We start from the raw sequence: 20,599 nt of genomic DNA on the forward strand, positions 1-20,599 counted from the left end.
AATGATACAAATGCCAACACACGTTAGCAATTTTTCACCTTCAGTGAACGCTACAAATATGACAACTACAGAGTTCAAAATGCCCCGTGCTAGAGGTATGTTTTATCAATTCTTTCCCAAGTAAATATGAAGGAATAGTGACCACTTTCACAGAAATGGAGCCAGGATGAAAAAAATAAGCAACTGCCAGGAACTGGAGCTCTCCAGTGCACCCGTAGGCATATCAACACTTTGCCACAAGCACTCAGAACCTTTACGCAAGTACAACCTGTATGACTCATTCACACCTCAACATGAGAGAGCACACAAAGCTGATCTGGACAATATATTCTCAGTTCCTCACAGTCAATAAGTCCGAAGAGGAAAAAAAAAATATTTCACTCTTTCTCTAGAAGCGTGCACATGAATTAAAGACCTTAAAGGATTCCAGTTACCAGTTACTATCTAACTGTGAATTTCCCATCCATACTCTGGTTACTTCACACAGTACGCCATACAATCAAAACACATCTATGTTACAACAGTCTTTCAGAGAAATCTTAAATGCAGGATCATTTTCCAAATTCAGCACTCACTGTACCTACCACTTTTGCAGCAGGAGAGTTCTAAATGAGTGTGAAACAAGACTGTATAGCTGCAGATTTTAGGGAAAATGTTTTGTACCAGTCACTAACATAGATCTAGTGGCTACACACTCTGGGAGTGCACTCCTATCACAAATGGTGGATCTGTCTCAGGAGTCTCACACCAGTTTCGGAGACAAGGTTTCAAAAGCCTCTCCGAAGTCCTGGTAGCTCTTTTGGACCTTCCCAAATAGAAAAAACAAAACCACCTGTGGGAATCATTTGAAAAGCCTTATCGCCATGCAGAAAAAGACAAAACCCTCCCAGGTCATAGCAGGGAACATGCTTCTGCCATTGTGATACAAGTTGGGGTTTTTTTTCCCCACAAAAATAAAACTCTTATTAGCTCAGTTTCATTTGACTAGAAGACTAATCAAAGTTCCAAGGGGAAAAATAGTTTTCTTGTTTTCTCCAAAGAGAAAACAAGTAACAGTCTCCTGAAAAAGCCTGGATAGATAGGATCTTGCTGTCCTTCTATCCAAAACTTCCCAATACTCTTAAATTTTAATCTCCCTGTTCCTTCCCTCAAAGATTCTGGCCCTGAGCAACACTGAACTTTCAATTTTACGCAAAACATTAGGTACAGGAGACCCTCAAACCCTGATACAATGCCAAGGACACTGGATCACTACTCCCACACATCTCAGCCCATGCACCCAGCCATTAGGCCCAAGCTGCTTGCCAGCTGCAGCTTAAAAGAGGCAGAAAGAGCATACAAGTATACCCAGATGATGAAGCCGTTGTCATGTGAAGTATTTAGGTTGCCTGGTTTCTTTAGAAGCAGCTATCTCTTCTAGGAAGGACAAGGCTGGATCTGTCTAACGGTGTTTTTATTTAGGGGGCATCTGGTATTTATAATCGTTGCTGTGCACTACTGTAAGAGGCTGGTGACAGTCATAACCTTTCCACAAGTTTCAGCATCACATCATTCACATTAAAGAGACTGAAACTGGAATACACCAGACATTCTACTGCGTTCAAACTTGGCTGATTCTTCTTCATGAACTGTGTGATATGATTTACTGGTAGTACTAGGATCAAAACAATCTGTTGCCACCTTGAAACCCTAGTAGTGTTTAAGGTTTCCCAAAAAAAGGTCACAAAAATTCAGAGATACTGAAGAATACAGAAATTTGTCTTCCTCTCAGCAGTATCAACTTCCTCTGACCACTGGATCATAACCAGGTTCTACTCCTGCATGCATGGAGCATAATTAAGAGACCTCAAAATTCCCGAAACAGTAGACAATCAAGGATTTCTAAGTGTCAGACACTCGGGTGTTAGTGGCATCTGTAGAGCTGGTAACACGTGATAAAAAACCTCAAGAAATGTCCTGCCAGGGCCTTACTGACAGTGGCGACTTTGTCGCTACTCTTCTGCCTCCTGAATGGATGCTCGTTTTGGTGCAAAGACCAGCTACACTTCAAGGCACTTGGAAGGTTTAAAGCACATCAGGTCAGAGTCACACAAATGGAATTAACTTGGAGCAAGCCAGTATCGTTTTGCCAAAGCCAGCATTACACTGCTGAAATAAGATGAGAAGCAGCAGACAGAGACTTCAACAGATTTGGCTGAGTCAGAGCAGCAGACACTACACAAGAAACTACATATGAATTGGAAAGGGGGGAGAAGAACCAACAAAACCAGCATATACAGTCTGAAGGAATAAAAAAATCCGTATCTGTGATCAAGCAAAATAGCAGCAAAAAAATACTTCTCTCAGGTTGACCAAAACACACTGTGCAGTTACAGAATTCGCACACCAGCACATGGAGAATTAGGACAGAACACATCTTATGGAAGACACCATCACAATAAAGTCTCATACTCCAAATACATGTAAAATAAACTGCTACAGTGTGAACATGCATACAGACACTCAGACAACTACTCAGCTATTTCCAGTTCTTAATTCTGGGTATAGCTCTTGCCACTCTAAAAGCAGATACAGAGTGAAATGCTCATCGTCCATACAAAGCTTCCCCTTACCTCTCCATAGATTCTGAAAGTACCAGTATCCTCCTCAAGTTCAATGGCGGTAACTCCTGGAACCTTTCTGGCTTGTTGTATGTTACTGCCATGTGTTCCTATAGCAAGTCCCATTAAATCTTCTCTGACTACAAATTCCTCATGAAATGCTGCAGCAAGCTGTTTTGTGCACTGAAGAAGAAACCAAGTAAGAATCATACATACGCACTCAATGGCACGTACAGTTATGTACTCAGTTTCAAGCAACAAGAATGACAAGCTATGGCTTACTTCTAAGTGTTTTGTAGCTTCTTCGTTTCTTGACATAAGCATAAGTTTGGTGCGAATGCTGCGCAAATGCATGTCACTCAGAATGTTCACTCTCTTCACTGTTGCTTCGCTGGCAGACTGCAGAAGTGAAGGAATATGAAGTTTTGTTTTTTAAGCAAATTCACATTTGAAGGATAAATCGACAACTTAAACTAAATCATAAACATGATCTGAAATTTCTAGAACTTACATGGACATTATTCTTCCTCAAAATAAAGCATAAGAAGTTCAGCACCACTTCTGCAAAGCACCAACTTTCTGTTCTCACTCACAGCATGTTTTCTGCTAAAGGTTTTGCTGCTGGATATACACCATTAACTCTTTCCCCTTGATGTTCCCCAGAAAAATTGAGTATCATTCTACCATATACATACTTGTCACTCACAAAATGGCAGAGCTAAGGACATAAGCAAGGAAAATACAATTCTGTATAAAGTGACGTTCAAGTGGGTAGTATCAAGTAAACAGAACTGTGAAGAGAAACTAATGCTGGAAAAAAGTCTAAGGAATAAAAGGAAACAGTCACAGAAGAATCTAAGTGAACAATTCCTTAATGGCTCTGCTGAACTAGTGCAGTTCTTCATGTGGAAACCCAGCTGTACGTCAAAGTGCAGTTTAATACAGTGCAGGGGAAAATCTACTATCCAGAGCACAGTAAGCTAGAGTTAGCTTTACGCAATCTGCACAAAGCAGTGAAACGGTACTCGGTTGTAGATGACAAAAATCACAGAAATGACGAGACTGAAAGCTGCTCCTAAATTTAGGCTATATGTAGTGCAATACTTGTAGCCCCTCCAAAAGGCCTACACCCAAAGATTACATTTAAACACATCTACTTTGAACAAATCTCCCATAATTTCCATAGCTTGAGAAGTTAAACCACTTTCCATACAAATACACAGCTGGTTATATACTTCCCATAAATAATATATTGAAAATTCCTGCAACATCTACATAGAAATAATTACTTACCAGTATTATTAGTTGAGCAGTCTCAGCATGATAAAAAATTCGACATGCTCCCACAGCTTTTTTGAAATCTTTATGTGCATTTTCATTAGCACACCTAAGGAAACAAAATTACTTATTTCAACAAGCTGCATCAAAACAGAACATGTCATATCATGATCAGAACCAAGAATGTTTCAGTAGTTTATGGTGATGACTATTCAGAAACTGAAAATTTCCCATTCTCCATAATGTGTTTCCAGAGCTTATTTCTCTGTGGACCGTATGCCAGCATGGTTACTTGGCAGGTCTCAGTACCAGAAGCCCACTGTGAGTGCATCACCTGTACAAGCCTAAAGACAGACCTCAAGCTCCCATCTCAGAACTCCCTTTCTATCCCCACCCCACAAGCAGGTGTCCCTGTCAGCAGTTTCTAAAGCAGCTACTGCAGCCACAGGCCACCCTTAAAAGTTCTTCATGGACCTGTAAATTGGCCTCTAAAATTTAATTGAGTCTTGTCCCGTCCAATTCCCCCCTGCCCAAATACAGTAAATGCCTAATTAAAGCGTGTAGAGCTACTCACGCTTCTCTCAGATCTTCAGGAACATCCACTGTGCACTTGAAAAAGGTGTTCTTTTTGACAGTTTTATTTTGATTCACAGGTCGCAGTCGTTCATAAGTGACAATTTCATTGTAAGTGGCATCACAAGCAGCATATTCAATGACATAAAACTATGGAAGAATTTTTTGGATTTTTTTAAATTACTTCAGTAAGGAACAACAAAGACATAGTAACATTACCAGCATCACCAAGAAAGTATGAAATACGAACAGACTAAAACATAAATCTGAGTTGATGTAATGCTACAACTCTACACAAACAAACTTTGACATATCTCAGTACCCATCTGATACCTGAGTGGTCAGAGTACCGTAATTTCAGTCCCCCACAAAAAGCATCTTTGACAAGATTTTTCTCATGCCCATCTCTCTTCAAATACCTACTTCAGGCCAGTTCAACTTCCAAATTTCAAAACTTTTACTGGAGCTCTAATGCTAAAAAATATACCATAGAGAAGCAAACATAACTCATTCCTCATTCATCACAGAAATATCTGCTTTGCAACAGTCTAAAAAAAAAAAAAAAGCAGAACTACTGATTCAAGAGCAAACCACCTGTGAATCATGTAGAGATCAAAAGGAAAATAAAAATTCAATAATCAATCTTTTTGATACACACTATCCCCAGTTTCGGAAGGCAAGAGAACTAAGAAGATTTAACAGCTACCAATAATCTCCTACACTTCTACCCAACACTTGCAAGTCTAAAGAAGCTTGCATGCACAAACTCTCCAAAGATTGGCTTTGTGTTGGGGATTCAGCCTTCTCCTATCCTCCCTTCCGTCTGTATGCAATTAGGAATGCAGCAGCACTTTCTCCTCTTCCTCCCTCAAAACTGGTATCTGTTTTGTCAACACCCGCCAGTTATCAAGTATCAGGAAACAGTAAATCACTAAGGTTGTGACATACTTTTCCACATGCTATGTTCCAAGTTCAGGTTTTATGTTTGGCTTAGGGATCACCCTAATCATATAAAGCTGCTTTGAAACATATCACAAAACCATTTAAGTAATAGTAACGTAAAATAAATACTAAACAGACAACTAAATTTACGAGAACTACCACTACTTACTTTAAAAAATTAACTCCTATAATTAAAGCTATTTCTGGTTATCAGAACAATCACAAAGCTGACTATCACTAGACACAGGCGTTGTTTGTGAATTTCACATTTACTTTAAGGAAACAATTTGCATATAGAACCGTGTTACAGACTGTACAAAGAAGCCAAAAACTGAACTGTGGAGGTTTCCTCTTGGGGGGACAATTCTGTAAAATAACTAGTTTGACAATGCTCTATGAAGACACCAGATATCTGATGATTTTAAAATTTAATTTAATTTAATTCTGAATTTAAATTCAGAATTAGGAATTTTTTAATGACTTTTTGAAATCAGCAGCATAGCAAGGTAGCTGATAATAAAATTCCAAATTTCTGTAACATGTAAGAGAAGCAGATTAGCCCCAAATGACAAACTATCATTTAAATCAGTTTGTCTTCTTTTCTGCCGTTTTCTTAACAAGCTGTTCATCCACAAGGATCAAGACACAAAATCTTCCTCTGGTAACTGTCTGCCACCACCTTGCCCTTAACACAACTCGGTATCAGTTACTCTTTGTTGACAGTTTTTAAACTGTATCAGAAATCGGACAATTTTTTTCTCAACCCAGTTTCCTTCAGTTCTAGGAATCTAATACTGTAGAATCAAAACACAGGACCTTTCCTACTACAAAATTAAATGTTCTTGCTGTCATTTCACAAAATAAAGCTTTAATGAGACTGCATCAGACACTGCCATAACTCACTATATACTTAAGTGTCTGAATCTACAAGTTACTTTGCAGCTGCAACTCTTAACAGTGAACGGTAAAATACAGACTTGATAGATGTAAAAGCAAACCAACCAGCATCTCTCCACTACACTCAGTAGAAATATGTACACAAAGGAAAATCTAGAGCAACACACATCGATAGCTACAGCATGCTTGATTTATGGAGTCTGAACAAACTATAACACAAGTGAAGCATACCACTTAATTTTTACCACCAAGTTCAATTAACAAAGTAGGTTTGTTAGAAGTCCTGTTCTTGCGCATGCACACAGTCCTCCAAGCAATTAACTACTAATAATGGAACTGACTGGCTCAGCTATAAAAACACAACCCTCAGCTGTGTCATACAGCATGGGTCATTCCAAAGCCACCTCAACTTACTCTGTTTTTGTATTTGTAGTACTTTATTCATAGTTCTTCCATCACAAAGACCTTTCATCTTTACTGTATTTAACCTAACAGCAAGAAGTCAGTAGGTTTTAAAATAATTTACCTCTCCTTTCATCATTCGAACTTTTGCCAGCCACCAGCCACAAGGTTCTTGGTCATTGGCTCTAGAATAAACCTGAAAATCAAAGTAGAAAAACACTGAGAGCACACAGAGACATAATTCACTTGCCTGCATGTATAATGAAGAATAAACATCCCAACTTTTCTAATTTTCACTAGAATGGAACACATTCTACACAAAAATTATTACTGTATAAAGTATCTAGGTATGTGCTTCTTGCACAGATTTTTATTGTTCTGCACTACAAGGACCGTGAACAGATTTCCTTTACATATATTACTGACAATTCAACAGAAGTTTCTGAAGGAAGATAAAACCTTGGTTCAATGCTTATTTGGGGCAAATCCTCACTAAATTCAAACGCTGTCTTCACACTGGAAGTTCACACAGAATTAACTCCACAATTTAGATTTTTGTTTTGTCCTTGGCTTACTTTATATACCTGGGACTACTGAAATAACCAAGTCATCATATGACTAAATATTCCATATTTAACAAACGCTATCAAGTTAATGCAAGATCAGATATAGAACAGAACACTCCTGAACTTTCACTTTCCTCATCTTCTGTAAGTTTCTTTTACTCCTTATACACTTCTGACAGGCCAAAGTCATTTGCATGCAGACTAAATAGGAAATTTTGCAACAACAAGGAGGCAGAAAATAATCCTTTACATTTAACCTCTTAAGCAAGCCAATAAATAGCATGCATTTCAAATAAGAACAACCTAGAAAAATCCAGCACCTTATACTACATTGTTTCTTATATTATTAACCCAAAACTACAAATGTATTCAAAAGAAACTCATAATTTTTGGTTTTAAGGACAAGTAGCATAAAAAGCAGAAGTTAAACTAATTACTAAATTTCTAAATATGCTACAATGAGCTGGGAACAGAACATGCGTATTTTAATTTCCAGGTTTAATAAATAATTCTTAATTAACACTGTTTCTCTGTAAAACCATAGAATTCACACAATTCCCTACCAGATTATACCAGGTATTTCACCTGGGTTAAAACTTGTTTTTTGAAGAGCTTTATTACCTCTTCACATCAAAACATTTCTAACAGTTACATTCCAGATCCAAAATTAAAATTACCTAGTTTTGTTTTTAATTCTGAAACATTCTCAAGCTATTCTGAATTTTAGATTTTGAGAAAGTTCCATTGGTAGTTCTGTGAAAAAACTGAAATTAAAGTTTCACTGAAAGCCTAATAAATCCATTATTAGAGACAGGCTCTATTTTAAATCTTCACTTCGGTATTGTACCTCAAATCATGACCACCACCTTGAACAGACAATCAGTTTGTTAGCATAAACTCACCTCCACTTCATCTCCTTCACCAATTTCTTTCTTGATATCAGGGGGTGGTGGTAATCTGACTTCATTAAAGGGTACCTGGCGCTCCGGTTGCCAACTGAAAGTTGAAAAGACATCCCACATTATTTCGAGAATTTTCCTGTTGTTTTCTTACTAAACTCACTCTTCCCATATAATCAAGTCTGTTTCTTCATTGCTAGAAACCAAACCTTATAAGCAAAGGAAGAAAATAATCCTGTCAAGACAAAAACAGTATCTGGGAAGATACTTAATAATAAACCAATTTTTAAATTAACTGAAAAATTGTAACATAACTGGGTTCACTAAATGGCTTTCACGAAACCCAGTGAAAATACTATTAAGATGATGTACTTATATCTCTACTGCTCAAGTCATAAAGCTTTCATATAGATGTAAACTTATCGTTGCACTTCAACATGGGGTTCATCCATTTCTTCACCTCATACTTAACATTTCAACTGCCTACCATCAATGTTTGAAGTATTCCAGGAAGATCTGACTCTGGTTGTTCACAAAACTTCACATTCCTACCCACAAACTTGTTAACGCTCCCAACTAAGTGTCGGGCAAACAGATTCAGTAAAAACACACCTTTATATCTGTCTATCAATTATTACTAGGCACACGAAATTAAAATTTTACCTTCTTGTATAGAACAGCTACTTATCTTACTGCAGCTGGCTCTACAAAGCATTTCACTTACAGAAATGTATTTTACAAGGACTACTGGAGCAACTCACATCCTCTGCATTCTCCTGAAATTCCTCTTCCTTCTACTCTGTGAATGCCACAGAACAACACTGGCTGTTCCTCACTCTTTTAATCAGAAACCCACTCGAAGTCTCTACACAGCTTGAAATACAGGGAAAAAAACATCCCTCAAAAAACTTACCAACTTGGAACACCTAAGAGAGTTTGACAATATCTGTCAAATCATTCCTATGCCCATCTTAAAGTTCACATCAGGTACAGACAGGATCCAGAACTAACTTGTACCAGTAAGGATTACTTCAAGTGGGTTTTTTTCCTCCTCACTTTCATGCAGAGCAGGCTAAATTAGCAGAACAAGTCTCAGTGTTAATTAAGAGCAAAAGGCACTTCTTTAACTTTCTGCAAGATGGGTACATTCCTATGTTTTCTCTGAAAAGACAGTTTACGCTGAAGTACCTCACTTAATAAAGATGTCAGGTATCCATACACAGTTTTGCTCCAGCCATTATTATACACATTATTTTTCTTTTAACTATAGTGGAACTTTGAGAAACAAGGAAAGACCCATGAAGATTATGGATAGCTTTCGTTGAAATTGGAAGGTATTTTGGCCATAAGACATTATTTAAATCTCATTTGATTTCTGAGAAACAGTGAAAGAGGTTGACAAAAATCAATTGCAATTCAATTGCCCTGGCTGCAGCTATAATTGCCACTAAACTCAGGGTTTGGGTTTTTCCTTCCCATCCCCACCTTTGTAAAGTTACTGTTCTCATAGACGCAAAGGCAAACAGCATCTGAAGACAAAATGCGTTCCTAAATTATAAGGTATATAAAACCTCAGTTCAGAAAGTGTGAGCGTAATAATGACTACTGAACAATGGCAGCAAAACCACTGCAAACTCAAATGAGCTGCCTGAAGTTCCCTATTCAACTGCACCTTGTAGATAAAGAATCTAGCAAACAGGAGCTTACAGAAAGTTATAAACAGCCCATAATGACATGCTATGACTGAAGAGACCTTGTACCTTCAATAAAATCTGCTTGAAGTTGCAGCAGGTTATTTTTGGTTCCATCTCCAATCACCTAAAGGAACCTCATCCCCCAGAAATGGATGGGCCAATAATGAATTACCTAGTCAGCTGCAAGATGTTTTGTGTTTTTTTTAATAACAGTGGGAAAGGGCACAGAAAGCTCAGTTCTCAGAATAGGAGTTGTCAAAGTTTTAATGGCAAAAAGTCAAGAACTGGAGCATCTCACTGATGAAATACAAAACAAGATGTTTTAAGAAATGACTCGTGACTGGCTACAAATTACCTGCCAAGAGGATCTGGCAGAACTGACAGCTAACAGTCAGAAGGATTATCCCAAATATCTGGCACAAATTACAAAAAAGGGAGGTGCTTGCTTCTTCCAACAGAGAAGTCTGTCTTTCAATGTGGCTGCTTCAAACTCCAATGAGCCTCATGACATTGCACCTCAAGATCTCATTTTCTATCTTACACAGTAAGACTTTTCCAGTTCCTGAAGCTTCTGTGTTCACTCTCTGCCTCCTCACCTCCAAAAAAAAAAGATTCTTTTAAAAGAATCAAGGATTATCTGCCCAGAGACTAATTATTGCTGTGGCCACAAAATTATCATTAGCAGTCTGCGCTAGGCCACTAACTTCGGGAACCTTACGATAGCTGTTAACAATCGCAGAAAATGCAAACTGACAATTCAGACTGCCTTTAGCAGAGTAGATGCGTTTACTTCACTAGCACTGATCACTATCACAACAAAATGATGCATTCAGGACAGGACACCCTTGCTGACTTCAGTTCTACTAAAGCCCTTATGCATTTAACTCAGTAAAAAGGGTAATAGTTTGTCAGATCTACATCACAGAATAATGTGACTAAAACTGTATACTCACTTCCTGATCAGGCCTATATTTAGTCAGCAAAACATTCTACATACGTTGTAGCCTATCTTTTTTGGAACGTGGCCGCTGCCACCAGACTTTCTGCAAAACAAATGGATGACATGGACACCGAACACCAGAAACGTGTTTGCCAGCAATTAAGACTCCAGCTGTGAACCATAGGCGCTTCCTTTAGCTTACCTGGTTTCTGATGTGAAAGTATACGTTTTGAAGGCAAAGAGCCTCCTACCTTAAAGAAAAGGTATGCACATTGAATACGGAACTAAAGATTTGTCACAGACCATGGACAGGATGAAGGACCCAATTTGTTCTTTCTATTTGAGTTCTGGGATGGGGGTATGAAAACCCAGAAGACAGTAACAACTTCCATAAACACCCCAGTAACTGTTAGTACAAATTATATTTGCCACCTGACATTCTAACTACTCTTCATAAAAGGGCTAGAAAACACAGGTTAGAAAGAAATCAAGACTGGACTTTGCAGGGTAAACCCTAGAATTACTTCTTCCCCACTCCCTCCAGATTTACTTCTATACACACATGTATGTATATGCATACACACCCTCAAGATTCTAAAATGCTGTGTAAAAACATACACTTGCACACTCCCTAGTACTGCCTTTATTACCCAGCAATCTTTTTTGAAGAAAGGGTCAAAGACTAATCCACAGGTTGGTGCTGGCAACTTTAGTAAAAATTTTCACATCAAAAGCGGATGCATTTTTAGGATCTCCACCTAGCAACTGGAAGGGAACAGGAAAGAAAATGTAGCTCCCAGAGTATCTTAAATCAGCCCTGGAATCTCCCAGGTAATCCACAGTGTTATCAGTCTGAATGCTGAACACCACTTATTCATTCATACTTTACCATCCCATGGATTATCTTTGACTTGCCACTACAAGCCCCTAGTTGCACTGCTGTGTTTATACATTAAATGAAGAGGCCCTCATGGATAATTCTTTCTCCAGGTTTGCTTACAGATTCAAACTCCTTTTCCACTAAAAAAAGAACAGGTCTTTAGACTGGATATGTATGTATACTTACTTTCTTAATAATTAAAGAGAAAATATCAATTACTCTCACGATACAGAATTTTTGCTTTTTTAGAAGTGTATCTGATCTGAGCAATACTGGTCAGTGTTCACAACCAGAATGAAACAGGCAGAAGTACTGTGGTATTTTCCATCTTTTTCTGCTTTAGTCTAACAGTATCAGGCCTCTGTCATGGATAATTGTTTTAATTAAATTTGGCTGTCACATCTATGGACATTGCTAAAGATACCAAAAGTGTAAAAGACTGTGTAACTGAGGAGCTGAATTCTGATACAGCAATTCAAGAAGATAGTTCATGGAGACTGTGAACTGAACAGTGAGCCTGTACTTTTAAAACCATTACCTTTCTAATGCTACTTCCTCTTCGTATCAAAACAAACACACACAATACCAACAGCACAAAACCAAAATAACGTAACACCCAAATGATTTATTTTTAAAATAAAATACTTACTTGTTTTCAAATACAACTGTGAGCGAGTCCTCATGAACATCTTTGATAAATCCCTAAAACAAAAACATTTTTATTACAAGAATGCAAGTAAAATCAAAACAAGGCAGTAATTTCAAGACAGCCTGAAACTAAGCCAAAGAGCAGACCACCACTAATTCTAGGGTTCCAGCGTAGGAGTTTCCAAGACACAACCCAACTCTTCACATGAGGTTGCTGATATTCTTAGTTGGCTATTCTAAGAAATACAGTGCACAGGGATTGTTCCAAATGACTGCTGAAATCTGACCAGCACATTTACAACTGAAAACTCAAGAGTTTATTATTTTATCTACAGGTACCTACAACTGTTTTACAGGAATAAAAGGAGACAGATCCAGGCCCAGGGCAATTAGTACAACTTGCAGTACAATGTCAAAGAGCTGAGCATAGCATTATTCGCTTAATGGGTGCTCTCAACAAGAAACCAAATCCAAACAACCATCCTTCAGAATGGTATGACTGCAGGTTGGGTAAAATTTAGCAATACAGCCTGCCACAGAGCTAGTTAAAGCATCATCTCTCAAGTACCAAATTGGGAGCTGTATGAGGCCAAATACCTGTAGGATCTCACAGGAAAACAGAGAATACAATATTTCACTTTTTTTTTTTGTATCACATTATTATGATCTCAGGAACAATTAAGGAGAAATCCCACTTCCCCTTCTTTCTTCTGAAAGACAAAGGGCTTCTTCAGGGGGCACTGATTATGTCAAAGACCTGAAGACAACCAACCACCCAATAAATACAGCTGTACTCAAGTACAAGTTCCTACACCTCTTGGTTAAGGCAGGAAGGCATGTGGCAAAAAATAGCAAAGGGACAAGAAACATCTTTCCAAGTACTCCTGCTTTTGCTAGAGCTTGGTATTTGCCCAAGCAGAAGAGGTCAAGGAAGAACCTGGTTTTAAAGGAGTGAGAGAGTTGCATAGCTATGTTAAGAGAAGTTCCAGGAAATCTGCTGAATGGATTATATCCACCTAAGAAACTGCCAGCTGAGGTGGATGAAGAACATTATCAACTGTGCAAGGAGCCACTAGCCCACAGCCATATGATGTGCCATGCCAGCTCATGGAAAGATAATTTTGACACAGGAGATCACCCAGTGTAATGACAGACAGTAAAGGAGCCCACGCTGACAGCTGCTTGCAAAGGCCCTAAACGAACACATCTCCTTTTACCTGAACTCTTACTCGGGCAATGCTGTGCAGGCATTTCCTCAAAACCTGCTTTTCCGCTCCCTGAGCTTCACTTGAAACCATCTGCCAGCAACACAAAAGACCGGCTCTAGCAGAACACACACTGGTAACCCTGAACAAAGCAGGTAACCAGAAAATCACAGAAGCCAACCTGACTGAACCACCTAGTGTGTTCCCAATAAAATAAACCCTTTCAAAGGCCATCCTGCCACTGCAAGGAAAGGCAGGCAAATCTCTTTCTTTGAAAGGTAAGCAACTGAAACAGTTGGCAATGAAGTACACCCACAATCAGGGCCTTTTTGTTTCAAGAAAGTTTCTGGACAGGTAAACTGGACAGGCAGACTCAAGTTCTGTCTGTCTGAAGATGCAAAAAACATACAAAATTTACTGCCTCAAGTATGCATTAGCTAACAACAGAGGTAATGCAGAACTTTTACCAAATTTATGCTATCAATGTCCCCTTTAAATATGCCCCAACATGTGGATGAAATATCGTAACATAAAGCACAGAAAATTTGTTCTACTACAATTCACTTAAACTCTATCCAGGCACAAAATGCCAGAGTCACAGGACTGCACACCAAGGCCATGCAGTCCATCATTCAGAGGCATGACAAGTTAACATAAAGCAGTATTTACAGAAAGGGATTTAACTCCCTGCTATGGACAGCCATTTATTTGCATTCCAAGAGTCTGTGATTCAGTATTAGTCTTCACCTCATTATGCTGCTTTATTCCATAGCTGAATGTTACCTCTTACTTACGTTACTACATGCTCCCCCAGTAGTCAATATGAGGGGGGGGGGGAGGGGGAATATGGATATATTTCTAGGGCCTGCCTATAGTAACTGAAAATTTGTTCTGCAGATCTGAATTCAGTTATCTTTCCTCTATTAACAAACAAAACTTCAGATTCAAAATCAGGCACCACAAAACACCTGAAAAACATTCAGAACAATGCTCTGCAGAGTTCAGAAAATCCTGAATCCACTGTCTAGCTGCAGGTTTCATTAATAAGACAAAACAAGTAGAAAAGAAGGAATCCCCAATGCACTGACTTTCCAGGATTTCAGACAATTAGTCCATTACTAGGTAAAGTCTGGCTTTCTGCATGACAGCACAAACACATTTAATATTCAACTTATTTTCAAGCCAACGTCCTGCTGAAGAATGGGAAGACTGAAGTGGAACAATAATGCAGGTATGACTAACAGCAGACTAACAGCTGACACTGCACAAACGTCAGCTGCACAAACGGAAACATTACACACTTCTTAATAAAATCGAAAGTACAAATTCCAACCAAGAGTTTGTACATTTTACACCACCATGGGGGTTTCAGGAACTCCTTCACACAGGGAAGTCTTTCACTTCAAAGTGTGCACACTGCTCTTCCCATGAGACTGTAATGCAGACTCATGGCTAGCAGACTTGTACATAGGAACTTGCTTGACATTACCTGAACAGCTTTTTCACTTGACATTGTCAAACTCTTTCACTCCACAATATTTTTATATATATATATATAAACACTCAAACTCAAATATAATATTTTATCAAGTATATATATACTTCAAGTGACAAATGGGACATATGTAAAGCATTAAAGTTACATAATTATTTAAATAATTATACTGCTGAGGCCTGAAAAGTCTGATCACAGCCTGCCTAAACACAAGACTAACAGTGAAGGAATAACATAAAAGTAAAAAGTCCCAAATATAATTCTTACTATTATAAATTTCTCTACAGCTGTCACATTTGCAGTAACTGAAGCACAGCAGTCTATGAAGTACTACAGATTGTATGGTTCATTTGCAATACAACTAGAAATGATCAGAATGCAATATAGGTTTTAAATGCCGTTTTATGAGAAATAATTCCCTTACTGCCAGGAAATATGCCAAAAGTATCATCAAAAGATTTGTCAAAAGAATTCCTGCATACTACTTTCCTACCTACAACCCCAAGCTTTACTATAAGCATTATCAGCTTTCACCTACAATTCCAAGATAAAAACAAGAGAAATAGATTTCATGCCTGTCAGGATGACATTTAGTGTAATTTTTAAAGGGAGACCATAGAGAGTTTTTCAAAAAAAGGTTGTACAAAAAACCTGTGGTATTAAGGTGTTTTGCAATATAAAACACGTTTTCTAACATTAAAGTTAATATTAAAACCTATAAATTCACAAGGATTTTTTCAGAAAGGGTGTGATAAACATTAAACAGAAGAGTAAACATCCTCGTCCTCAAGTAGGAGTTTTGAAGGAGTTCTTTATCAGTGAGGTAACCGATATAAATAGATCTGTACTCTAAGCTTGCACTAGTCATGTCTGATCAGAAACATTTTATACTAAATGAAGTACTGATGCAACACATTAACTTTTGCTCAAATGAACAAGGTACTCCATTACTGAAATTTAATTTAGCAGTGTTGCCTAAGATAGAGAATGCCAATACTTAAGTTTGAAATATTCTATGTTCCTTACACATCATTCCATGTATCCTCATTACAAACAGAGGTGATGAGGCAGAGCTAACAAGAGACCACCAAACACATCATCAATAAATTCACTGGCACCAAAACCACGCAGCGACGAGTAGTATTATCAACATGAAAGCTTGCATGTAACATTTGCGTGTGTTTTATACCACATACAAGACTGTGGGCGGCAGGAAGCAAAGAAAATGTGATGTGACTTCATCTTGCCAGACTTCCAATTTGGACTGTCCAGATATTAGTGTCAGTCATCCGGTTTACGCTGTGAGCTGGATCTCTGGAAGCCCATGTATGCCCCACTTGCTGCAGCCCAGCTCATGAGGCAGACGGGAGACTATACTGTACTACAAGCTAGGCTATTAATGTCGTGCTGGCTCCCCAGGCACTTTGGCTCAGACCTGCCCCTGCCACTCACTTGGCAGAAGCCAGGCTCCCACCACTGGCACCTGTAAAAGGCAGGGTAATATCGCTAGGACTCTTGCCTAGGTTTGGGATCAGTGATCCAGAAAATCTAACACAGGGCCACACAGTCTTATGTATGAGCAAAAGGACAGGAAACTATGAACAGATCATTTGTCACCAAAATCACTACAGTTGAGACTTCATCCCTTCACACACACACACACACACTCTCCTTCCCTTTTACCTGGGTTTTGCTCATGGATTTAGGATTAAGATCTGCTGATAACATAAACGGATCAAGACTTACTGAAGTGCCCTTACAGTGAACTGTATGCTTGCATATATACACACAGTTGTGGTTTTTTAAAATCCAGTTCCAGGCAAAGTCACAAAATCTGTGTAACAGTGCAATTCAAGCTCCCTCTTCATTCTGCTTTCTTATCTGACCCACAAGTAGGACAGTCCCATCTAAACACGAGGTGCTGTTAATTTTCCTGCATTCTTTCCAGGGATAGCCACTGTGCTGGCTTTTGAGTGACACATACCTGCACACTAAAAACTATACTATGACCATTACCCACTGCTGAGCAAATTTAAAATGGTCAATACTTTGGCATCTGGTACCATGGACTGTTTCTGAATTACTAACATAAAGGTCAAAAAGCCTGTATCTAATTAGGAATCCTTTCCCTCCTTTCAGAAACAAGAACCATTAGTATTTTTAACTAACATTCATACACAACTGTTTCATATAACCAATACATGAAATATTATAAATGGATGTATCCTACGCTGACCCCCGGCAGGCGGGAATCATAGAAAACACAGGAAACTTGTAAATAATCAAATCACTGGACAAAAAGGACTGAACTTCATGAAGTATTATATTCATTAAAGTGATTAGCTGCACCTGCATATACAAGGAATTGACAAAGCAGATGTAGTTCACTGCAAAACACAAATATTACAAGCAGGCATCAAGTAAGAAAGATCCTGAACTATTACATCAATTTTAGCAACCAGTTTAATCTATGACATTACTGCTTATTTCCATTCACGATCATAATTATCACATGTAAATTCAAGGGTCCTTATGACAGTTATGCAAGAACATCAGCACCAAATCCCCTCATTTAGGCTTATTCACTTAAGTCTAAATGACACATTACTTAATACTGCTTTCTTCATACACGTATTCCCAAAGGGCAGAACTTCTGACAGACATCCTCCACTGATGATGTACATCAGCGATCAATAATCACTGCCTGTGGCATCTCCCTTTTAACAGCCTAAAAGGTTCAAGCAAATGGCTTGTCAACAGCAGTAATGATTACAGATACTTCTTTCACCAGTCTACACAACTTTAAAGACATCAGTTAACAACTTTAAAATGTCCGAAAATTCCCACCCATTAAGGCTAGCTATAATAAATTAATGTTGACCACTCTAAGACAGTTGAGTTCTTTAGGAAAAAAAAAAACCAGTTACCATGTTTCCTGGTGTAGTAATTGGGTACAAACAGATGTGTAAGCTACACTCTTAATGACAGCTTCCTATTTTAATAGCCATCAAGCTAAAAACCATTCAGAAGAACTCCAGAGTTGTTTTCAAAGCCACTAATTAAAAATTCTAAGAAAAATTAAAAAGCTATTATATTTTTTTATTGATGCATAAACCTTTTCTCACACGTAATTGCTCACTGTGCTTTGAGACTGTACATGTGGAGAAATGCCATGTACTTATCCTTCATCATTTTTTTCCCTTAGTAATACTCTGGCTAGTCTCTACCCTGAGGCCTATGCCAACTCCTGCTACCAGCACTTTGGTTAGTCCTGTTACCAAAACAGCTGCATCCCTTGAAAGAGGAACAGAACAAGAAGGAAGTTTATGGATTCTGAAGCGCTAAAGGTTGAGTTTCATTCTAATTCACATTTTAATCTATTTTATGCCCTTGCATAATCTGAACAGCGACTATTCTAGAACAAAAAAAAGAGTGCAAATGCATGCAATGCACCAGAATCAGTTTTTCAGCACATGTTAAGTCCTCACAACGAAGAATGTAATGGACCTTTCAGAGTTATTCAGCTGCTGTTGAAGGAGCCAGGTAGAGGAAGTTACCTTGTGTTAGATTTATGTACCTTGGCTGCATTTTATTGCAAGGCCCAATCCACTTCATGTAAAACTGACACCTGAACTCATGAATAATGTGCAGAACCAGGGCTCTAATTTGCATACAAATGCACATATGCAAGCCGATGGGGATACTGGATGAAACAGAAGCTTTCATCTCGTTCTTGCCCAAAGTTACACAGATATGCTTCACAAATAGCAGAAGAGGCAATGGGCACAAACTGTGACATGCGAGTTTCTGTATGAATGACAGCAAACTTTTTTTTTTTTTTTTTTTATTGTGAGGGTGCCTGAGCACAGATTGTCTGGAGAGGCTGTGGAGTCTCCATCCTCACAGATATTCAAAAGTCACGTGGATATGGTCCTGGGCAATCGGGTCTAGGTGGCACTGCTTGAGCAGGGGTATGCACTGGATGACCTCTATCCATAGTCTCTGCCAGCACCAACCATCTGTGATTTACTTAATGATATTAATGGCACAGAGAATCATCATCCTGAAAATACTGCAGTCAGGCCAAGATGAGGCTGCGAGTATTTAACTTTCACTCTCTTCAACCCACTTAGAGGCCAAAGAAATCCAGATACTTCTGGCCATTTCAAATTAAAAAAAACACAAAAGCAAACCTCTACTCTTCTGTCCCAAAGGCAAAACCTAAACTGCAATCTAGCACTCACCTAGTAAGCATCAACTGCTCTGCTCTAAGGAAGTCCTCACCACACTTCTAATACATACAAACCCTTAACTAGTACAGTTCATCACCCCTGTCCACTCTCCTCCCTGTTCCACTACACAAACCTCACCTTTTTTCAGAAGACCATGACCACTTGGAGCCCCATCAGTGCCATCTGTTCTCTAAAGAAAATGGCTTCTCAATATTATGATATATGCAAAGTCTTCTGAGCTGCAGGGAGTGGCTGAACACTGACTCTGCTGTATACTGGTTGAGAATCTGGGATAAAATATAAGGTAAATGCTCTCCTGTTCTCTAGATTATATTATTTATTTAAAGCAAAGGGAGAAAAAACCAGCATAAATTGGTTTGGAGAGGTTAAATTTAAATCACAGTGTTTTTTGGACAAAAGAGCGTGAAGTTATCTTGGGGTGTCTACCATAACGCAGTTACTGTCCACCGATCTATGCATCATAAAAAATATTTTGACTTTTCATGTATTTTAATAAAGAACAGCATTCCACTAATTTACAGCAACCATAGTGTATACATATAAATACATGTACAAAGAATTCCCTGTTAAAATTGAATTTTACTAAAATGAGGAACAAAATCTACAAAGAATATCATTTATATACATGGTCCTATCTCTAGTAACTACTGAAAACCCCATTATAATGCTCCAACAGATTTAATCACTACATTCGTTCTACTACATCTAAGTTGCAGAGAGTATTAACAACTCATTAAAAAAATTCTGTCATGTAATTGTTTACATAATTATTTTGGGTTTTTATCTCTGTTGGCATAGCAGGATCCTTCTCATCTCATTTACCGGGAGGTATGCTGTGCTAATGAATCAGGATTCAGACTGTTCAGAGAGCAAACCTCAAACTTCATCCCACTGAATAAATTCTGCTCTTCCCTTCAGAAAATTTTTGCCACCTTCTATACAGCGACATGGAGCTTCGAGAAGATCAGCTTATTATCTTACAAATGCTATTATCAATGCTATCAGTGGTCAAAAATAAGAGTACTTTCCAGATGAGACTGACACACCTCCCTCCTCTGCTTCAGAAACTTGTAACAGAAAGTTACTAGGAGTGTTATTTAGTCCCAAAATGCATGCATAACCTCTGCCTACCTGAACACTTAGACCCACAAAATGGAGTCACTGAAACACGCATTTCATTGTATTTAGCTCACAATAATCATCTTTTTAAATTGTGTTACAGTTTGGTTTATTTGGTTTTGGTTTTTTTAGGGACTTCTCTGGGTTTTTTTCCCCACTTCTCCACAGTGGATTATTCTGAGCTGGGGCTTTGGTTGCTATGGGTCCA

The 20,599-nt window shown here is 38.4% G+C and overlaps 1 protein-coding gene across 5 annotated transcripts in view; it reads right to left on the reverse strand.

The window, feature by feature from the left end:
* FXR1 (FMR1 autosomal homolog 1) overlaps nt 1-20,599 on the reverse strand; it is a 36,317-nt gene that overhangs the window by 13,951 nt on the left and 1,767 nt on the right. For all 5 annotated transcript variants that reach the window (XR_008734453.1, XM_055723639.1, XM_055723636.1 and 2 more), the window contains exons 2-8: nt 12,321-12,373; nt 8,161-8,254; nt 6,817-6,888; nt 4,453-4,601; nt 3,894-3,987; nt 2,883-2,999; nt 2,613-2,783 (exon numbers count right to left, since the gene is read on the reverse strand). Coding sequence is in view for 4 of the 5 variants with exons in the window: in XM_055723639.1 (XP_055579614.1) it covers nt 2,613-2,783; nt 2,883-2,999; nt 3,894-3,987; nt 4,453-4,601; nt 6,817-6,888; nt 8,161-8,254; nt 12,321-12,373 (750 nt within the window). In the remaining variant the exon portion in view is untranslated. The remainder of the gene's footprint in view (nt 1-2,612; nt 2,784-2,882; nt 3,000-3,893; nt 3,988-4,452; nt 4,602-6,816; nt 6,889-8,160; nt 8,255-12,320; nt 12,374-20,599) is intronic.

The sequence above is a fragment of the Falco cherrug genome, chromosome 11 (assembly GCF_023634085.1).
Source record: "Falco cherrug isolate bFalChe1 chromosome 11, bFalChe1.pri, whole genome shotgun sequence".
Taxonomy (NCBI): domain Eukaryota; kingdom Metazoa; phylum Chordata; class Aves; order Falconiformes; family Falconidae; genus Falco; species Falco cherrug.